This window comes from Gossypium arboreum, chromosome 7 (genome assembly GCF_025698485.1).
Source record: "Gossypium arboreum isolate Shixiya-1 chromosome 7, ASM2569848v2, whole genome shotgun sequence".
Taxonomy (NCBI): domain Eukaryota; kingdom Viridiplantae; phylum Streptophyta; class Magnoliopsida; order Malvales; family Malvaceae; genus Gossypium; species Gossypium arboreum.
In genome coordinates, this window is record NC_069076.1 from 8,808,767 (window position 1) to 8,829,948 (window position 21,182).

Here is a 21,182-nt window from a genome sequence, read left to right on the forward strand (position 1 = left end):
GAAGGTCGAGTTATGGCCTATGCGCGAGGCAATTAAAGCCACATGAGAAAAATTATCCGACTCATGATCTCGAATTGGCCGCCATCGTATTCGCTTTAAAGATTTGGCGACATTACTTATTTGGTGAAAGGTGCCATGTATACTCGGATCACAAAAGTCTCAGTATTTGATGACCCAACGAGACTTAAATCTGCGACAAAGACGTTGGCTCGAGTTGTTAAAGGATTATGAGTGATCATTGACTATCACCCGGAAAGGCGAATGTAGTTGCGGATGCCTTGAGTCGTAAATCGTTATTCACTTTACGACGATGAATGTGCACTTGTCTATCCGATCCGACAAAGGTGTTAGTGGTGAAATGAAAGCCAAACCATTATTGACACACCAAATTCGAGAAGCTCGTAAAGTCGATGACGAGTTGGTTGCAAAACGGGCTGCGTGTGTTCAACAAGGACTCGGAGTTTCAAATCGACGATGACGATTGTTTGAGGTTCAAAAGTCGTCTGTGTGTCCCAAAGAATTGAACTCATTTCGATAATTCAATGAAGCCCATTGTAGCCGAATGGCAATCCACCCGGAGTACGAAGATGTACAATGATTTGAAACGCCGATTTTGGTGGCATGGTATGAAGCGAGACATCTCCGACTTTGTTTCAAGATGTTTAATATGTCAACAAGTGAAAGCGGAACATCGTGCCTTCAGATTACTTCACCAATCACGATACCCGAGTGGAAATGGGATCGAGTCACAATGGACTTTGTATCCGGACCGCCATTGTCGCAAGTAAGAAGGATGCGGTTTGGGTCGTGGTAGATCGATTGACTAAGTCGGCCCACTTTGTCCCCGTGACGCACGGATTTTTCAATGGACAAATTAGCGGAATTGTACGCTTTCTCGATTGTGAAATTACACGGGTGCCTATTTCTATCGTGGTCGGATAGAGATCCGAGATTTACCTCGCGGTTTTGGAAAAAGTTGCAAGAAGCTTTGGGTACCAAGTTGCATTTCAAGACCGCCTTCCACCCCCAAACCGATGGTCAATCCGAGCGGTAATTCAGATACTTGAGGATATGTTAAGATGTTGCGTCCTCGAGTTTAGTGGTTCATGGGAACGGTATTTGCCGTTGATTGAATTCGCTTACAACAACAAATTTCAATCGAGTATTAAGATGGCACCTACGAGGCTTTGTACGGGCGTAAATGCCGTACACCATTGTTTTGGACCGAGCTTGGTGAAAGCAAGATTTTCGGGTGGATTTGATTAGGGATGCCGAATGTAAAGTGAAAGTAATCCGTGAAAGTTTGAAGATAGCCTTCGATCGTCGAGTCGTCGACGCGGATATGAAGCGTAAGGATATCGAGTATCGTGGGTGATAAAGTGTTCCTCAAGGTATCGCTTTGGAAAAAATACTCGTGTTCGTACCGAAGGGCAAGTTGAGCCCGAGGTTCATTGGGCCATATGAGATATCGAGCGAGTCGGTCCAAAGTGGCATATCGCTTGATTTTGCCCCGAACTCAAAAGGTTCACGATGTCTTCCACGCTTCGATGCTTCGACGTTATAGATCCGATCCATCGCACGTGATTAGTCCATCGAAATTGAAATTCAAGCTAATATGAGTTATGAGGAAGAACCAATTCGTATCCTATCACGAGAAGTGAAAGAGTTGCGAAACAAGCGGGTTCCGCTAGTGAAAGTGTTATGGCTCAAGCACGGATAGAAGAAGCTACTTGGGAGACCGAGAACTCAATGAGAGAGCGATATCCGAACCTATTTACCGGTAAGCTTTTCGGGGACGAAAATCTCTTGAGTGGGGAGAGTTGTGACACCCGAATGTGACCCTAGTCGGAGAGTGGTTTGGGACCACGAAACCGAGTCACAAGAATAATTAAGTGTTATATTCCGTACTTATTGTATGTGGAATTGGTATGCGAAATATTTCGTGTCTCGATTTTTATTAATTAGGTGCTAAATTATAAGAAAGGACTTAGTAGTGAACTTTGAAAGTACGATAGGAAATAGGTGATGACTAATTAAAGCATGCATGCAAAATAATGGACTTGCATGTCAAATTCCCCTTTCTACAAGTAATGGCCGCCATGACAAAGAATATGGGTCAAACATGTCATGAAACATGTTTTGTTGGGCATTAGGGAGAAATAGTAAACAAATAAGCATGGGTAAGAAAAGAATGAAAAAAAAAAATGTGTGTGAGAGTGGCATACCCCATTGCCGTGAGTTGTAGAGAAGGAAAGAAAAAATTTTGTTCATCCTTTCTTTGAGCCAAAACTAAGGAAGAAGGAGGATTTTGCTTCATGCTTGGTTTGGAAGAGATCTAGAAGGAGATTTGGCTAAGTTTGCATCAAGATTAAGGTATGTATGAGGTTGTGTTGGGAGTTTCATGCATGTTTTGGTTGCTAACTTGATGTGCATGTTAGCCATGGCTCAAATCTTTGGTATGCCATGGAAATGGTATTTGGCCAAAGTTGTTATAGTGATAAAGCCATTGCATGCTAAGTGTGAAGCTTGATGATGATGCATGCAATGATGGATTTTCTACTCATGAGTAAGATTTTGAGTTTTCTTTGTTTTATCATGATTAAAGTTGAAAAGGAGCATGATTGTCATACTTGGCCATGATGCATTCTTGAGCATGATTCATGCTTCTTGCATGTTAGTTAAAAGTTTGTGTTTTGGATGGCTATGGACACCTTGAAAATTCGCCATGCTCATATATGCATATATATGATTGCACATTATGTTTGGTTATGAACTAAGTGATGAATATATTGATTTAAAGAAGAAAATGTGGAAGAATGCTTGTGAAATTGCAAGCACAATTCGCCTAGCACACATATAAGTGCTTGATGCTATATTATAAGTTTTGGGCCACAATGTGCAAAGCATAAATTAGTAGATTGCATGCTGTTTTTGTGAGGTATTAAGTGCAAAATTGACCTCAACATGTACATGAATATTCGCCTTGGGTAGCCTATTGAAGGCCTTAGCATTTCCTTGATGCTCAAATAAATTGTATTGAATTGCTTGATGTAGTATAAAATGTGCATGACCATTGTGTATTCAAGCTAAAGAGTGGCCATATGACCATTTAAAATCCTTGTCATATTCGCCATAAGCAAGCACAATGAGGTTTTAATAAATTGAATTTGTTTGAATTAGCTCAAGAGCTAAGAGGGCCACAATTGGACAAGGGAAGGAAAAGGTGATCGAATAGCCGAAAAAGCCGCTCGACAACATCCGAGGTAAGTCCTCAAGAAGTGACCTTACTTGAATTATGTGAGATGAAATATGGATGTGTATGATTATTGATTATGTGTGTATGAGTATTTGAATTCCACCCGGCTAAGTCCCAAGGCGAATATGCTAATGATATTAATTGTGTTTGAGCCTTAGTAACGAAAATGAAATATGTATGTCCAATGATTATTGATGTATGTGTGCATGAGAAATTGAATGATATCCGGCTAAGCCCAAGACAATTATGTTGAAATTATATCCGGTTAAGACCAAGGCAATTGTGCTAGTGGTTATATCCGGCTAAGGCCCAAGGCATTCGTATGAAGTTATTCTATCCGGCTAAGACCAAGGCATTTGTGCACGTGATTATATCCGGTTATATTCAAGAATCTTGGGCTGGAGGTGAGTGTTGGTTGCTGAAATGAATTTAATTAGTACACTCGGACAGCCCAAAGGATAAGGTACGTTATATGTGCATTGGAAAGTCGACGTGTTTGAGCAACATTCGCTCAATCGACTAATGAATTTCAGTTATTGAATTGATTGATGCTTTGCGAACTTATACAATGATGAAGTATGAAGTAAGAATGTGTATTAATGAAATGATGCATTTGGCTATGTGAATGTATTGCTGTAAATTATAGTTCATTATATTCCTTGAGACTTACTAAGCATAAAAATGCTTACCCGTTGCTTTGGCTCTTAGTTTTCTAGATTTCGCCGAGGCAATCGGATTTGGGATCGTTGAAGTCAAGTCATCCACACTATCAAGCCTCCATTTTGGTATAAATTTTGGTTGAACTTGAGATGGCATGTATAGGACTACCTCTTGTTTGTTAAATACGTTGTAATGTAAGTTTGTATGGCCATGCGAAAATGGCTCGAAAAGGGAGCATGAACTTAGACTTATTGTGGGTTGTATGTATATATATTTGGGGTCATGATGTGGCTATGGTTTGAAATGGGAATGTTGGTCATATGATCAGCCATTGGCATGGTTAAAATGATCATATATGAACCTATGTATGGCAAGATTAGTTGAATCATGGAGACTACCAAATAGGTAAGTCCTACCTTAAAACAGATGCTGCCAGCTGCAGTGGCGTGAATGTGAAAAATCACCATAATTCATAGGAATGGAATCAAATAGTGAATAAGCTATGTAAATGAACCTTGATGAGTCTATTTTCATATGGAAGAAACGAAACGGTCATAGGAGTTACAGGTTAAGAGATATTAAAGCTATTGTGAGACAGGGCCAGAATGGTTTCTGGGTTCCCTGTCGCAACTTTAAAAATTCACTATAAATTATCCAAAAAGAATTAGGAGATATACCTTATATTTACAGATTCCATTTTGAGTCTAGTTTCATTAGAAACAAACGACACCAGCATTAAAGCCCTGTGCAGAGAGATATTCAAGTTATACCGCGCGAAGGTCAGAGCAGTCGATCCCTGTAACTTGGGTAACTTTAACTAATAAACTGTACCAATTGGCCCGACCAAAAATCCTAGAAATAAATCCATGGATGTATATATGAGTCTAAATTCAGGGAAAATTTACGAAACCAGTTTCCGAGTTTTGAAACTCGAGATATGATTTTTAAGGCGACAGTGACGCAGTTTTCCAGCCTGACTGGAAATGTCAAATTGGTGGGCAAAAACATGTGAACTTGGTTTGTTAACCCTCGGGTCCGACACCGGCGATGGTCTCGGGTTTGGGGTGTTACATCTGAGAAGAAAAAGTTTAAATTGGGACTACCTCTTCGGGTTTTCTGTTCAAAATTTGAGCTGAACAAGAAGACAGGGTATCATGTCAGTGAAGGAACCTTGATGAACAAAGAGCAATGTCAACCTAAACAGGGATTCACGCTCACAACATGCTGCACTCATACATTCATAGATTACTCATAAGTGCATCTAATTAGGAACATTTGATTCATTTTAATCATAGCATCCTAATTCTTTGACATAAGCATAAACACATAGAACTGATTCTACAGGTCATGTCCCTAGAATCAGTGAATTCACAGATCTTACCCCATAAGCAGTAGGGAAACAGATTGAAGGCAACGGGCTTTAACCCTCTAAGTAGTAGGGTAACAAGCTGAAGTTCATAGATTTTATCACCCTAAGCAGTAGGGAAACAGATCGAGGATAATGAGCTTTAACCCCCTAAGCAGTAGGGTAACAAGCCAAATTTATAGACCTGAACCCCCTAAGTAGTAGGGTAATAGGCTGAAAATTACAGATCTTGTCGCATTGAAGTTGCAGTGGAATAGATCGAATCCAGAAAGTCTCATATCCCTGAAGTCGCAGTGGAACAGACTGAAGATTTACAGATCTTACCCTTTAAGCAGTAGGGAAACAGATCGAAAGTGATGGGCTTCAACCCCCTAAGCAATAGGGTAACAAGCCAAACTTTCAAACCTTAAACCCTTAAGCAGTAGGGTAACAGGTAGAATTTACAGATCTAAGCCCCTAAGCAGTAGGGAAACAAATCAATGATGACAAGCCTTAAACCCCTAGGCAGTAGGGTAACAGGCTGAAAATCAAATATCTTCTCCCTGAAATGGCGTTGTAGCGGCTAAAGCCACATCAGATCTCCTTGAAGTTTTAGTGGAATTGATTAAAGCTACAGCAGATCTCCTTGAAGTTTCAGTGAAATTGACCGAAAATCACAGATCTTGCCTCCCTGAGGTTGCAGTTGAGCAGATCAAATACATCGAATCTTGCCTCCTCGAATGCAGTGAAGTAGATTCAAACCACCAAGCTTTAACCCCCTTAGCAGTAGGGTAACAAGCTGAAGTTTATAGATATTAAACCCCTAAGCGGTAGTGGAGCAGGTCGAAGGCGAAGGGTCTTAAACCTCTAAGCAGTAGGGTAACAGACCAAATTGTAGATCTTATTTCCCTAAGCCGTAATGGAGCAGATCGAAGATTGACAAACCTTAACCCCCTAAATAGTAGGCTAACTGGTTGAATTTACAGATCTAAACCCCTAAGCGGTTAGGAAACAGATCAATGATGACAAGCCTTAACCCCCTAAGCAGTAGGGTAACAGGCTGAAAATCAAATGTCTTCTCCCTGAACAGCAACGGAGTTGATCGAAGCCACAGCAGATCTCCTTGAAGTTTCAGTGGAGTAAATTGAAGTCACATGTCTTAGCTCCATAGAGTTGCAATGGAGTAGATCAAAACAAACCTTACCTTCTTGAAGCTGCAGTAGAGTAGTGAAGCAGAGTGAAGCAACAAGATTGGAATGAAGCTACCTGGGGAAAAGGAGCGCTAAACAAGTCTAGACACGGTGAGACCGGGCAAAATTGGTCTTTCTTAAGTCTTTGCTCTGTTCTCGTTACACGACAACAAGCAAAGAGGGGCAGCTGTACAAGCCCAATTTTGGGCCCAAAACCCTCTAACCCGTTTAACCCAGACCCAAAACCCACTAAGCCCAACAGTAGCCCAACCCAAACACCAAAACAAAAGGAACTAAAAACCCTAGCCTAATCAGCTGCTGCCGCCCCATGTTAGAATCTGGCCACCGCCTCTACTCCACCGCCACGGTCACGTCAGTCACCCACTTGCTCCACTACCTACAAATATTAAATAGAGAAAAGACAGGAAGTAGAAAAGAAACATGTAATGGCTATATATAAAGCCGAATCAAAAATCATGAAGGGGGGTCGGCATTTTTTAGAATGAAAAGCAATATTAGATTGTAAGAACACTAGCAAAACAAGAGATCCAACAATATCAATAACAAAAATACCGAGAAGCAAGGTCTAATAACCTAAGGTGACTCGTTTTTTACTTTCTTTTTCGTCTCTGTTTCTTGGCCGAATCCATGCTTTATATATCCATATATGGATAAACATATAATATAAACACAAGGAAGATAAACATATTTCTAAAACGTAAAAAAAAGGGAAATTTTTACCTCTAACCGCCGTGTATGGCGGTTGTCGGCGGCGGAGGACGGTGGCGGTTCGCCGGAGTACTGGCCGGCCCTGGGGTGCTTACAGAGAGACTGAGAGAGCTGCTGAAAATTTTTGAAAAAAAGGATGGAGGAAGTGATTTTTGTCTAAAAAATTTGGCTTTTATAGCCTGGTAAAATGACGCCGTTTTAGGGTGTCCCGAAGAGCCCCTAAACGACGTCGTTTTGGTGAAAAACGGATCCACCCGACCCGATAAGAAGGATCCGCGTGTTTTTGTATAAGGGTCTAATTGCGCATGCGGTCCTTCCGCTTTTTGTACATTTTGCAATCAAGTTCTTATTTATTTTAAATTAACCCAGAAGTTTGTCGCGTATTGCGATTTGGTCCTCCCTTCAGTGATGCGTTTTAAGGACTCGGGGAAATTCCCCTTTTGGCTCTCTGAAGTTGCACGCATATTCAAATGGGTCCCTTTTTTATATTTCCTTTCAAAATTAGCCCCAAAACTTTATCTTTGTTTCGAATTTGGTCCTTTTTTGATTTAATTTGATTTTTATGTTTTTACTTATAACATTATTTATTATTATACTTACTATTACTACTATTATCATTATATATTAGTGTATATTTTATATAAATATATGTACATATACATATTTATATATAGTATTTTTATATATTATTACTTTAGTTTAACATTTTATTATACTTGCCCTTTTTGCATTTCTACATTTTATTATTATATAGTAGTATGTATTTCTATTATATATGTATATATATACATATGTTATATAGCATTATTAATAGCTTAATATTATTGTTTTATGCATTTGTATGTCACATATGTTTTCTTTAAATATATATACATTACGTTCTCTATTACGCATATATCTTAATATTATATTACGTATATTTTATATATATATATATATATTTATGTATATCCTGTCTATACTTTTAACATATTACACATTTTATTATTATTATATATATATATATATCTGTTAATATCGCATTATTATTATATATATATATTTTAATACTACGCACACATTTTATTTCTATTATTACGTATAAGTTTTAATACATATATCTATTTATTTATATATCGTTATTATTAGTTTTTATTATTATTACTATTATCAATAATTATTATGTATATATTTGTAATCTGGTATTATATGTTTTACATACATATGCTCCCTATTACTTCATATTCACATTATTACTATCATGTTTAAATACCATGCGTTATTACCGTTTAGCACTATTGTTATTTACATTATTATTATTATTGTTTTCGTTTCGTTATCATTGTCATTTTATTTTTGTCATGTTTATCATTTGTTTATATTTGCATATTATTAGCCTTGATATTACTTCATTTTTTTGTTGATCATGTTATTGTTTTGACACCGTCGCACCATTATTATGTTCTTATACATATCAATGCTATATTTTGCTTTTACGTGTTACTATAAATCACGTTTTACTTAATATATTAAAAACAATTCTTTCATAAAAGTAATTAGGTAATTTGAGATAATCGTGCCCTAACTTACTGGGTTTCGACTTTTCTCATTTAACCTAATTAACAGAATGTTCTTTTTAAATCACGATCTGATTCTTAAAAAATGCTTATTTTCGGAAATATGAAGTGTTGTGTCCTAACTTACCGGGTATGACATTTCGTCACCTCGAAATATGAATTTGTTTTAAAACAAAGGCAATATTCGGTGTTTGAGAACTCGGGAAAACGTACCCTAACTTATTGGGTTTTGATTTTTTCTCGTTTACTCTAAATAATCGAATACCCTTCTAACAAATTAAAATACGTAAGTTTTATATAAAAGGCAAGCTCGCTCTCAAAAATTCAAGATGTCGTGTCCTAACTCACTGGATGTGACATTTCATATTTTGAGTCGAGAAGGTCTTTAACACTTGAACTTTCTTTTTTATAAAGAAGGGATCGTATTTCAAAACTCTTTCAAGTTTTTAAATTTTCGACACTAAGACACTAATTAATCAACTAGGTACCAGTTTTGGGTGTATCGAGGGTGCTAATCCTTCCTCGTGCGTAACCGACTCCTGAACCTGTTTTCTTGATTTGCATAGACCAAAATTGTTGTTTAAATAATCAAGTTATTTATTAAAAAAACCACTTTAATGAGGTGACCCGATCACACCTAGTCAAAAAGGATCGGTGGCGACTCCCGTTTTTTGTGTTCATTTTCAAAATCCAAGTCGATTCCCGTTTTTTCCAAAAAAATGGTTACGACAATATGATACAAATATAATATGATAAAAATAATTAAAACATTACATTAACATAATAAACTACACGAATGAGTTAAAATCACATAAAATAATTAGTAATGTGCCAAATTTTTATTAATGTTAATTAGATTGAGAATTCTAGAAGACATAAATATAATATATAGATATATATTATATCTACTATAATAAAGTTTTTAACAGATGTCCCAATTTGATTGAGAAATTATTAAAAAAATTCTTCTTTTGAAATAAGTTTTATTATTATGAATACTTTTATCTTTTATATTTTATAAATTAATAAAAATATTTATCCAACTTTTATGTTTCCTTCATTAATTTTGAGATAATATAGTTTAAGCCATTTTCAACTATATTTTCTGTTTATTTCTAGTTGTTTCATCCAAAAAATGAGGCTTTCTAGATTAGACTTTGGTGATAAGATATAATTATTCATTTATTCTATGGTGTTCATATTTTATATCTTTTGAAGGGTGAATTGTTTGGTCAGTAATTCTAAATAAGGAATTGTTGATTGTGTCTTTTTTGTTTGATTTATGGGGTTGTTTCTATATAAAGTGAAAATTTATAGTTGGTCTTTTGGTACCATTTTAATGAAGAAGTGATCAATTTGATCTATTTCATTTTTAAGGTGATTAAGTTAATAAAATAATTTAAAATAGGAATAAACCCAAGGTAACAAATGAGGTAGTTTATTCTAATTTGAAATATTTATAATTAGTATTTTATATAAATTTTGAAGTATTCATGTTTTCTTCTTCTTCTGATACAATATTAGGGGTAGGGGATGGGATAACACGGTTCGAACCTGTGCCAAATGGATATCTGATAAGAGCTTTAATCACTGCTCCATTCAAGTCAAAACAAATATTCATATTTTCATTTCGTGATCTTATTAAGGTTTATATGATATTTTAATTATATTTTATAATTGTACGTGTTTAAAATTTCAATTTTAACTTAATTTAAAATAAATTACACCCAATGTCAATAAACTTTTAATAAGTTTATGTTTTGGTCACTTAATTTCAAAAAGTTACAAAATGGTCACTAAGTTATTCAAAAATTTTCATTTAAGTTATTGGGATGTTAAAATCATTGTTGGACGGCCTTCTTTGTTTGCACGGTTAGATCAATCAAAAGCTCTCCTCTTCCTTCTCTTTTGACGGTTCAGTTATTTTTTATTAAACAACTTTGAGCATCACGAATTTACGAACCAAAATCCAAATAACTTTCTTTTTTAGTTTTCGACACTAGTCGTCGGATTGACTTAGATATAATGTATGTTCGTCTACTCATTAATATGCATTAGCCAAACTTCTTTTTTAAAAGAACTTAAAAACCTAGTGACTTAAATAAAAGCATTCGAATAGTTTAGTGACATAAATGAAATCTTTCAGATTATTTAGTAACCATTTTATAATTTTTCGAAGTTGAGTGATCAAAACACAAGCTTACTAATAATTTAGTAACATTGAGTGTGGTTTACCTTTTAATTTATTAGGTTGAAAAATGAAGATATTGAGATTACCTGAGAATATATATGAACCAAGAGTAACATGCCCATTACCTATTATCTATTAGGTTGGAAATGAAGATATTGGGAGTTGAGAGTTTGAGACCTGAGAACGTATATGAACCAACACTAACATTCCCAACTCTTCATCACACCCATCACCAAACCCTAATATTCACCATATTTCATGGCTAAAAACATTAATATAATCTTTCTGCTCTGCACTTTCACATGTCTGGTTTTCAATTCCTCGGCCCAATCTTGCTCCAACTACGTATTTCTAGGTAACCAACTGTTTGATTCATGCACTGATCTCCCAGTTCTTCAAGCATCATTACACTGGAACTCCAGTCAACTGAGTGGGAAAGTGCAGATTGCATATCGAGCTACCCAGATTCCCAGGGGATGAATTGCATGGGCGATAAACCCAATAGGAAGAGGTATGATTGGATCTCAAGCTCTAGTGGCTTTCGGCCGCCATTATAATGACAGCATGATTGCTTATTCCACATCGATAACAAGTTACAACCCTTCAATGCAGCCTGAGGAGCTGAGCATTCCGGTTTCAGACGTCTCTGCAGAATATGTTAACGAGCAAATGATTATATTTGGTGTACTGGGGCCATTGGGTAATCAAACGAGTTTCAATCATGTGTGGTAAGCTGGGAGTTCGGTTTCAAATAACATTTCTCAGGTCAGAATGCTGAGTAACTGGGACTGATCAATTTCCTGTCAACTTAGGGACAAATTTGTAAGCCCCTGTCAGGTCCCAATATTTTCCATGGTTCAAATATTTAAGTTGAACATCAACTCTCAAGTTACTAAGCATATCATCGCACTATTTTAGTGTGTGAGTTTTACTTGAAATTCTCTGCTATTCAGTTTGTTGTTTTCTACTAAATGATAACGTCATCAATACTTACATGGTGAATTGACAAACATGAAATGAACCAAGAAAATTTGAGCAAATTTTATGACAATAAGAACAATCAAGATTGGTCAAATATTTGGATGATATATGTGCAAGAATTAAAAAAAGTAAAATTGTAACTTCCATTTATATGTTAAAAATCACATATCAATATCAAAGGGTTTTTATGAATGTTATTTTTAAAATGTTCAAAGACGATAAATATAATTTTCTTTTGAAAGTTTTCAAAGTGGAGTATAATTATATGTCCAAATAACCACTTAATATAGAATTAAATTAACTATTATAAAATACAATTAAAAGTTGAAATAAAAAAAATTAAACTAAATTATGGATAATTACGAAAATTGAATTAAAGAATCAAAATTACAAACTAACTAAATGAATTAAAACAGATATATAACAACAATTTCTAGTACATATTTTAATCGCTCAGAATGAGTATTTAAGATTCATGGCCTCTACTTCTAGTGTTTAAATATAATTTTATTTTCTCCTTTGCGTAAAATGGAGGTAAACAACAAAGGGACCAAAGGCAAGCCAAGGCAAGCGGGTCATCTTTATTGGCGTGAGTGTTAAAGAAGCACAAAAAAAGTGAAGGGTGACGAATGCAAGATGCGTAAAGGAAAATTGTAAGAATTAGAACCCAAATTAGTGGCATCTTTCATGAATTGATGTATTAATATATTATATTAAAAGTAAATTTAAAACTAAATATAATTAATTAATAATTAATAAAAATATTAATATAAAGTTAAAAAAATTAAATATTAAAATCATATATCGTTTATAAAAAGGAATTAGATAAAATTGAAATTTGTGAAGTTATTTTAGCGATTTTAATGGGTTGAATTCTTTTACCAGTTTAATAGTAGGATGTGTTTTTAAATTTTTTTAAAATTATTCTTTTTAAAATATAATTATACAGAGTTGATTTAATTCATTTCTTTTATATATATATATATATATGTAAGTGGAGAAAATAAAAGAGAAAGTGATTGAATAGGAGTTTTGTGATTAAAAGGAGGTTCCCACTTGCAAAGGATGATTGTTCCTTACAAATGAATCAGATCGTGGAGTTGCAGCTCTACCTTTACTTAAGAAATCGCTATCCATAATGATGAAAAAGATGCTTCCAAAATTTTTATTAAGTGGAGAGGAAAGCAAACCCAGTAACCATATCTTCTCTCTCATTTCAACTTTGCTTCAACGCCAAGAACATCACTACACACACAATTTTCAACCAAACATCCTACTATGGAAGATTAACAATGGAATGTTTGGATTGTATATAAATTATTATAAATTTTTGTGGATTCAATTATAAATAATTCAATCGTTAAACAGAAAAAAAAAAAAGTCTGAAAATTTATTACCTTACATTAAGTATTAATTAGCAATACGAGGAGAGCCTTGACTTTATATAATATAAAAATCACATCTTAACCTCAAGACCTACCAAACCCTAAATTTGATAGAGTCTTAACTTCAAAGTTAAGCACTTTGGCAACATTTTCATAATTGGTTCAATAACAATCATGACACACCACTTTCATTGCCCCCAACGAAACCTTGCTACCATTCTCATAAATGTTAAAACAAAAGCTCCCCTTTCCACATTCAAGCCTTACCTTGTGTCCGCAACCATGGGCTTTCTCTTCGTTGTTTTCCTATTCATTTCCCATCTAAACACTGCATTTTCAGGTCATTGCAGCACCACCACCGCCACCAAGACTTTCCAAAAATGTATGTCACTCCCCACACAACAAGCCTCTATTGCTTGGACATTCCATCCCCATAATGCCACATTAGACCTTTGCTTCTTCGGTACTTTCATTTCGCCTTCTGGTTGGGTCGGATGGGGAATCAATCCGACATCCGCGGAAATGACTGGCACACGCGCCCTCGTTGCATTTCCGGACCCTAATTCTGGCCAGTTGGTACTACTACCTTACATTCTTGACCCATCTGTCAAGCTCCAAAAATCACCACTCCTCTCTCGCCCACTTGATATCCACTTGATATCTTCATCGGCTACGTTGTATGGTGGCAAGATGGCTACTATACACAATGGTGCTACGGTTCAAATTTATGCCACGGTGAAACTTGTACCAAACAAGACCAAAATTCACCATGTTTGGAACAGAGGACTGTATGTCCAAGGCTACTCCCCAACCATCCATCCCACAACATCTAACGACCTTTCCTCGATCACTACATTTGATGTCTTGTCTGGGTCAGCTGCTACACAGCACAACAACGTTGACATGCTCAAACTTGTTCACGGAATCCTTAACGCCATCTCCTGGGGCTTATTACTACCGATGGGCGCTGTCACGGCACGGTACTTACGCCACGTACAAGCACTAGGACCTACGTGGTTTTACGTCCATTCAGGTATCCAATTGTCAGCATTTTTCCTGGGAACAGTGGGGTTTGCAATTGGGATCAGGATGGGAGCCATGTCACCAGGAGTGACGTATGGACTCCATAGGAAGCTTGGATTCGCAGCGTTTTGCTTGGGGGCTCTTCAAACACTTGCTCTGCTGTTTAGGCCTACGACTACACATAAATTTAGGAAGTACTGGAAATCCTACCACCATTTTGTTGGGTACTCTTGTGTGGTGCTCGGGGTTGTGAATGTTTTCCAGGGCTTTGAAGTTATGGGGGAAGGCAGGTCCTATGCTAAGCTGGGGTATTGTTTGTGCTTGTCAACACTGGTAGGTATATGCATAGCTTTGGAAGTGAATTCTTGGGTGATATTTTGTAGGAAATCTAAAGAAGAAAAGATGAGGAGAGAAGGACTGATTTCAGGATCAGATAAAGGTAGTGGAATCCACAGTGGAACCCATAGTGGAATCCATGGCTAAAAAAATATAAAAAGAGGAGAAGAAAATGAGAGATTAAATGGTTCGCTAAACATCACATTTGGGGTTTAATCTTTTTAAGGATTACTGGGATGCTGCTTTGAGCAACAGGTTTTCAGTTGTATTTATTGCCCAAATATACATGATAAAAAAATGTTGCTTGGAAATGTTGAGGGCAACAAGTTTTTGTTTCATCCTTTATGTAAAGTTGAAGCAAATTTTGCATTTCAATGAGAAGATTCAAATACGATGTTGGATTGGAACATGATTATATTTCTTCTGCAGTCTGTAGTTCTCTTTCTGTTACGACTCATTGGGTTGATAAGTAGGAGTACAAAAGATCTTCATTTCATGCACAAACATTTATAAAGATATATGTTACAAGTTAAAAACAGGCAAAAATTTTTGAGACTTCGGAGGGACAACAGTGCAGTGGCTACTTCGACCAAATCATTAAGATTAGGAGCAAATCCCCGAGCATGGACAGCGACATGAAAGGTGAAGCATCAATGGTGGATGCTACCAACCAGACCAGTCATCCTCTAATCAGCACCACCACTACCACCAAATTTATTTTAATAATTGCTTCATGCCTTTTCTTTGCGGAGTCGATGGGCCTAGCTCTTTCAAAGGGGTTGATTTTCGGCCTATTGCGCTTCCCTCATTACTTTCCTTTTCCCCACCTATATAATCATTTGGGGTGAGGTAATTTTTAATTTTTAAATTTAACAATTTTTTTTTAATTTGGTCTCTAAACTATTTTGGTCTATATTAAGCTCTTGACAATTTTTTTTTTTAATTTTGATTCATGTGATGATATGATGCTTTGAAATTATACCACATCATCATTATTAAAAAATTATAATTTTATATTAGAGTGTCACATCATAAACTAGAATTGCGAAAAATTATAAAGCTTTAATGTGGACAAAAAAAAAAGTTCAAAGACTAAGTTGAAAGAAAATGATAAATTTAGAGACTAAATGTGGCTTTATCCCTGCCCTTGTGTAGCTTTGTAGGATTGGAAATTTTTAAAAATTTTCAGGTTGCAAAATAAAGAAAATAAATAAATTGATTGATTCCAACCTTACAATCTCTTATTATAATGTCTTGAAATAAAGGGAATATGTATGAGAATGTGGTATTTTAGATTGTTTGCTCCTTTCAGTTTCAATGAGAAACAACAAAGAATAAAATATAGTCAACGAAAGCAGCAAGCCAAATGGTCTCCCTTTAAGGTGGCACGATCAAAATATAAACACAATTGGTGGTTGAATATGCCGGAAGGGAACAACTTGAATCATGCTACATCTCCAAGGCATGCATTGGACAGAGACAGAGATAGACAAAAGGACTTCAGATGAGGTGGTTGGTTTTTGATTACTCTAAGCATCAAGTTGTGATATGGTCAGACAGCAAGAGCAGCGACCACCTCCATGTGGTTATGGTGTTGGGTTGTTGCAAGCAATGCTTCTGAGTTATCGGAAAGGAGAAAAATAATTCCAAGTGTTGGAAGAAAATGATGGACCAACTTTCAGTAAGATCCTTGCTGGATTCAAATAGTACACACACACAGCTAACATGTAAGGATATGTACACATATGCCCCCATATTAAAAGCTCAAGCAATGCAATGTGATGTACAAAAACATTATGAAACCCACATTAATTACAAATATGGCTTCCATATTTAATGTCGAAAATCAATTCCAATAATTCATTTCAGCATTTCAGGAAGAAAATTTCTACACTATTGGCTCAAAATTTAGTAGGGAAAAGAATCAGCATATATCCGTAACTTATTTAGAGGGACCCTATATGGGTGTATCCCTTTCAATGTTTCACTCTAATAAATAAACAAGAATCTCTCAGATACATTCTGACTGAAAGATAAACCCAAATAATGGAAGATAAAGTAATAATAAAAAAATAAAAATAAAACAAACAAAGCATGCCTGACAAGAAAGAACCCACAACTTTGCCAGAGCCATTACAGAACATAAAATCTACCAAAAAAAAACGAAAGGAAAAACGTCTATATTGTTATGCATCACTGCCTCACATGAGATGCATGATACATATTCTGACTATATCCCGGAACCTGATTTTACATCTCACTCAAATACCAAAAAAGGAACCCTAAAACAAAACTCAAGCCTTAACATCCCTAACTCTAGAATGTATTTCTCCAAAAACAGCCACTCCAGTAGCTCTATAGATAACCAACTTTCATATAACTGAAGCATATTGATTAACGAGGGAAATGTGCAGAACTGACAGATCACTTGCTTCACAAGTTATCTCCACCTACAGTATAGTGATAACCAAAATAGTCTTCTAGGTAGTAATTCCTGAACCAAGAGAAAATAAATATCTGTTAGTATAAACAAACCAAGTATTTATAACCGTGTTTTTGGGATTACACTTAAAAGCATGTCCTGGAAACAATTAAACGTAGCAATTGGATTCTTCAAAGTAACGAGACAGTATTAGAGCGATTACAAGTGGCATCACAGATTTATGCATAATCAATGACGAAAATAACAAGTTCAAAATTGCCGACCAAGACTGATTAAGATATCCATTCTATTAATAAGTAAAATTTAAAATTAATTGCTTGTAAACAACAGTCTAGCCCAAGGTTAAAACTTTTTAAAGAAATAGATGCAATGAATACTTTCGCAATCTGTGGAAGCAGCCCCTATCCTAAACTTGACAGGAGACCTCTATTTCGAACAAATTAATCGACAAAGTTACACTTTTTCTTTTATAGTAAATAGTTATAGGAAAAGGCCTTCTCTCATATTAACCTTCTACCTCTCCAAAAGAAACACTTGCATACAAAGAAGTATAATGGATATTTTGGTATGAGAGAAGTCTAGAAGATGGTGACAAGTCAGAGAAAACACAATGCTACCCCTGTCAATCCAAGATAAACTCAGTTAAAATTCATGATGTCATATTATAAACACAATGCTAAATCACATCAGTGCTATATCTAAACGTGCAAAGCCAAATTCAACTCTTTTGTATTTGCCATGCAATTTCAGGCATTTTTCTTCTCTGAGATCTTTATCTGTATCATGCTTTGAAACATGATACTCCACAATGAAGTGGAACATTGTCGAGTTTGCAAAATACCACCAAACCTAGTTAAGCTTAAGGGAAAAACCAAAGAAGAGGGAGCAAAAGTAGTTGCTTTACTGGCCTAGCCCAAAAAAAGGAACATTGTAGAGTAGGCATAATACCACCAAACATGATTTATCATCTCTTTTTCTGTTGTCCCTTCTTTGGTGATTCAAAGCTTACAAAAAAAGCTACCGAACCAAATTACTGATTTCAGGGATTTTTTTTATATAATTCGGAGATGTTAAAAACAGTCAAATGCAAAGATATACACATTACATATAAACAATCACATTCAATTAATAAATGAACCATACGATCACTGTGTTCAAAAGATGTCCAATCTTTACCTAAATTCTTGCTCAAACAAGCAAGCACGTGATGAGCTATTAACAAAAGAAAGATTATATTACTAAGAGGAATGCTACATAAGACTTAGTCCAAAGAAATAACCTATCAGAGTTTGTGCTACTAAACTCCCATTAACATAAATAACACTATGACAATGCCAAGTACGAATTCTTACCTCTATTTGATTGTCCCTTATTAACACTATAACTGCCGACATAACCAGGAGAACTTTTACCAGGAACATCAGAAGTGGCACTAACAAGTCCATAGCCAAAGGAACCAGAACCATCACGCTCAGATGTTGATGATGGCCAAGTGGTATCCCTGTAAAATGAAGCACCACCATAAAAGTCTGCAAAGGCTCCATCATAACTGCCATTTGATGCTGCATATGATGATGTTGGCACTACATTGGTCCCAGTGTTTCTCTCATGCCCTGCTGTCCCGAACCCAAAGCTGTTATCACCACTTCCATAACTGAAATTAACATTATTGCCAGAAACATTATTCCTTCCACCTTGACTGGAAATCTGAGAAGAACTCCAGTTAATTCCACTATTTCCAAAAGCACTTGTTCCTATACTCCCACTTCCAGATCCTGCATAGGCACTGGAACTAGCAGCATTTGCATTATAATTAAGCCCTCCATTTCCCCAAAGATTCCGGGTCACCGAGCTGAAAAAGGAAGTATTACTTCCACCTCCATTACTTCCATCATACCCAATTGGACTACCAAACCTATTTGTATTTCCAATATAGTAAGGGCTCAATCCCCGTCCATAGTTATTAAAATTTGTACTGTTTCCAAAACCTGGGTTCAATCCTGGCTCAAAGTTCATTCCCATTCCATAACCAGAACCAAAAGGAGGAAACCCAGTTCGACCTGCAGCAACTGGACTGAATCTACCATCCATCCTAAGTCCATATCCTCGAAGGTTGCTAGGAGTATATCCCTGAGTGTAGCCATTAAGAAAGCTGTTGCTCCTATTCAGACCATAGTTATATACACCAAGGGGGCTACGAGCTGGGCCTGGCGACAGCTCTTTGGGAACTGCTCGTTTAACCTCAACCATTTTACCATTCAGTTCATGGAAATTTTTTAGCAACACTTTGTCGACTGCCTCTTCTGAATCGTAAGTGATGAATCCAAAACCCCTAGGCCTTTGAGTGTTGTGATCATACATCACTACAACATCTGTGATATTCCCAAACTGATCAAAATACTTCTTAAAGTCACTCTCTGTGACTGTAGATGCTAAACCTCCAACAAAAATCTTTCTTGTGCGTGCAGGACCAGGTGAACTGTGGATGCTACTAGTGCTTCTACTCATAATGTTCTGGTCATCCCTAGGAACGGCCTTTTTTGCCTCAACCTGAGCAAACAAATAACTCAATGATGAAAATGAATCTTTTAGAGCCCAAAATGTTTAATCTCAATATAAATAATTATACTAAATTATGAGAGAATTGCAAACATATCCAATATCTTTGCAACGGAAAAGATAAATAAGAGGATGCACAAAACAATTACTCTTGGCTTAATTTAGAAATTTAGTTGGACACAGAACCAGAAATATATGAACTCCTGCAATTACAATATCAGGTTCATAAACTAAATAAGGAACTGAAATTTCACCTCTTACTGCAGTAAGCTAATAGCTTCAATGAATAGTTCAGGGAGAACACTAATCTAAGGACGTTTGCTTAAAGATCAGCAACTTACCATCCTGCCATCAATGTTGTGTTTCTCCTTGATGACTTTCTCAGCAACAGCTGGGTCAGAGAAAACAATGAAACCGAAACCTCGAGCACGCCCTGTGGTTCGATCCTTCATGATCACTGCTTCTACAACTTCACCAAAACTACTGAAATACTCCTTGAGACGCTCTTCATTGGTGTCCCAAGATATTCCACCAATAAATAGCTTACCATTCTCAGACATCTTTCTCTACATTACAGGAAAACTAGTTCGATCAATACAAAGTCCAAACTATCCCGCAAGTCTAAATCAAATACTGACTTTAACAGCCAAATTCATTACTGGATCCAATAGAACACGTAAAAATTACATTGCAACAACAACAACAACAACAAACCAATAAAAAACCAATACCAAATTATTCATTTTTTATTAATCAAATTAACAATATCAGATCAAAATTATGTCCTTTATTGTCTTTAGCAATCTAATCACAATAATGCAGATACAATTCAATACCTTTAATTTAACAACAAAATCGCAATCCGATCCACAACGCCAATTTTCTCTCTGATTCAAAACTAAAACCAAACAGATCCTTCGACGTTCAATAAACCGACCAACCCAGAATTTTTAACTTCACCTGGAATTCAGCAATGAAAGAGACAAAAAAAAAAAAAAAAAACCCAGACAGATGATCAATCTGAAACCTGATATGGCAGTAAAAGTTTATTGGAAATTTAAGCAAAGGAAATAAAACACAAATCCAGATTCAGAAAAAAAAAGGAAAGAAACCCACCAATCCAAGCAAACCCAAGTGCGAAATCTTGCAAAGAAAAAAAAAACTAAGATCTGAAAGGAGGCACAATAAGAATAAGAATAGAGGAGGTTAATTTCATCCTCTTTGTTCTCTTCTATTTGCCTTGCCCCCTTCAAATAATATTTCCTTCTTTCAATTTTATTGTGTCCTTTCTTATGGGAAAAATCTCATGTTTTTTTTTTTAACATCCAAAATGCTAATTCAGTTATCCTTAAAAAAATGCAAATTCAGTTAAAACAAATATTTATATAAATTTTATTATATAAATGCAACAATGAAAGCATAAGAAATTTAAAAAAAAAATGGAAAGAGAAAGAGGTAAGAAGAGCTGCCTGAACAGAGAAAAATTTTGATTTTGAAGATTATATATTATATAGCTATATATAGAAAC

The 21,182-nt window shown here is 35.8% G+C and overlaps 2 protein-coding genes across 2 annotated transcripts; one reads left to right on the forward strand and one right to left on the reverse strand.

The window, feature by feature from the left end:
- The first annotated feature begins 13,473 nt into the window (after positions 1–13,473).
- LOC108484654 (cytochrome b561 and DOMON domain-containing protein At2g04850) lies at positions 13,474–15,059 on the forward strand. The gene has a single exon (XM_017788528.2). It carries the CDS (start codon positions 13,576–13,578, stop codon positions 14,797–14,799), a length of 1,224 nt encoding a protein of 407 aa, XP_017644017.2. The 5' UTR covers positions 13,474–13,575; the 3' UTR covers positions 14,800–15,059.
- Positions 15,060–16,559: 1,500 nt separating this feature from the next.
- LOC108483911 (heterogeneous nuclear ribonucleoprotein 1-like) lies at positions 16,560–21,182 on the reverse strand. Its single transcript, XM_017787447.2, has 5 exons — positions 20,771–21,182; positions 20,491–20,614; positions 19,996–20,220; positions 18,448–19,645; positions 16,560–17,146 (listed from the first exon to the last, which is right to left on the reverse strand). The coding sequence occupies exons 3-5, from the start codon at positions 20,212–20,214 to the stop codon at positions 17,133–17,135; spliced, it is 1,431 nt and encodes a 476-aa protein (XP_017642936.2). The 5' UTR covers positions 20,215–20,220; positions 20,491–20,614; positions 20,771–21,182; the 3' UTR covers positions 16,560–17,132.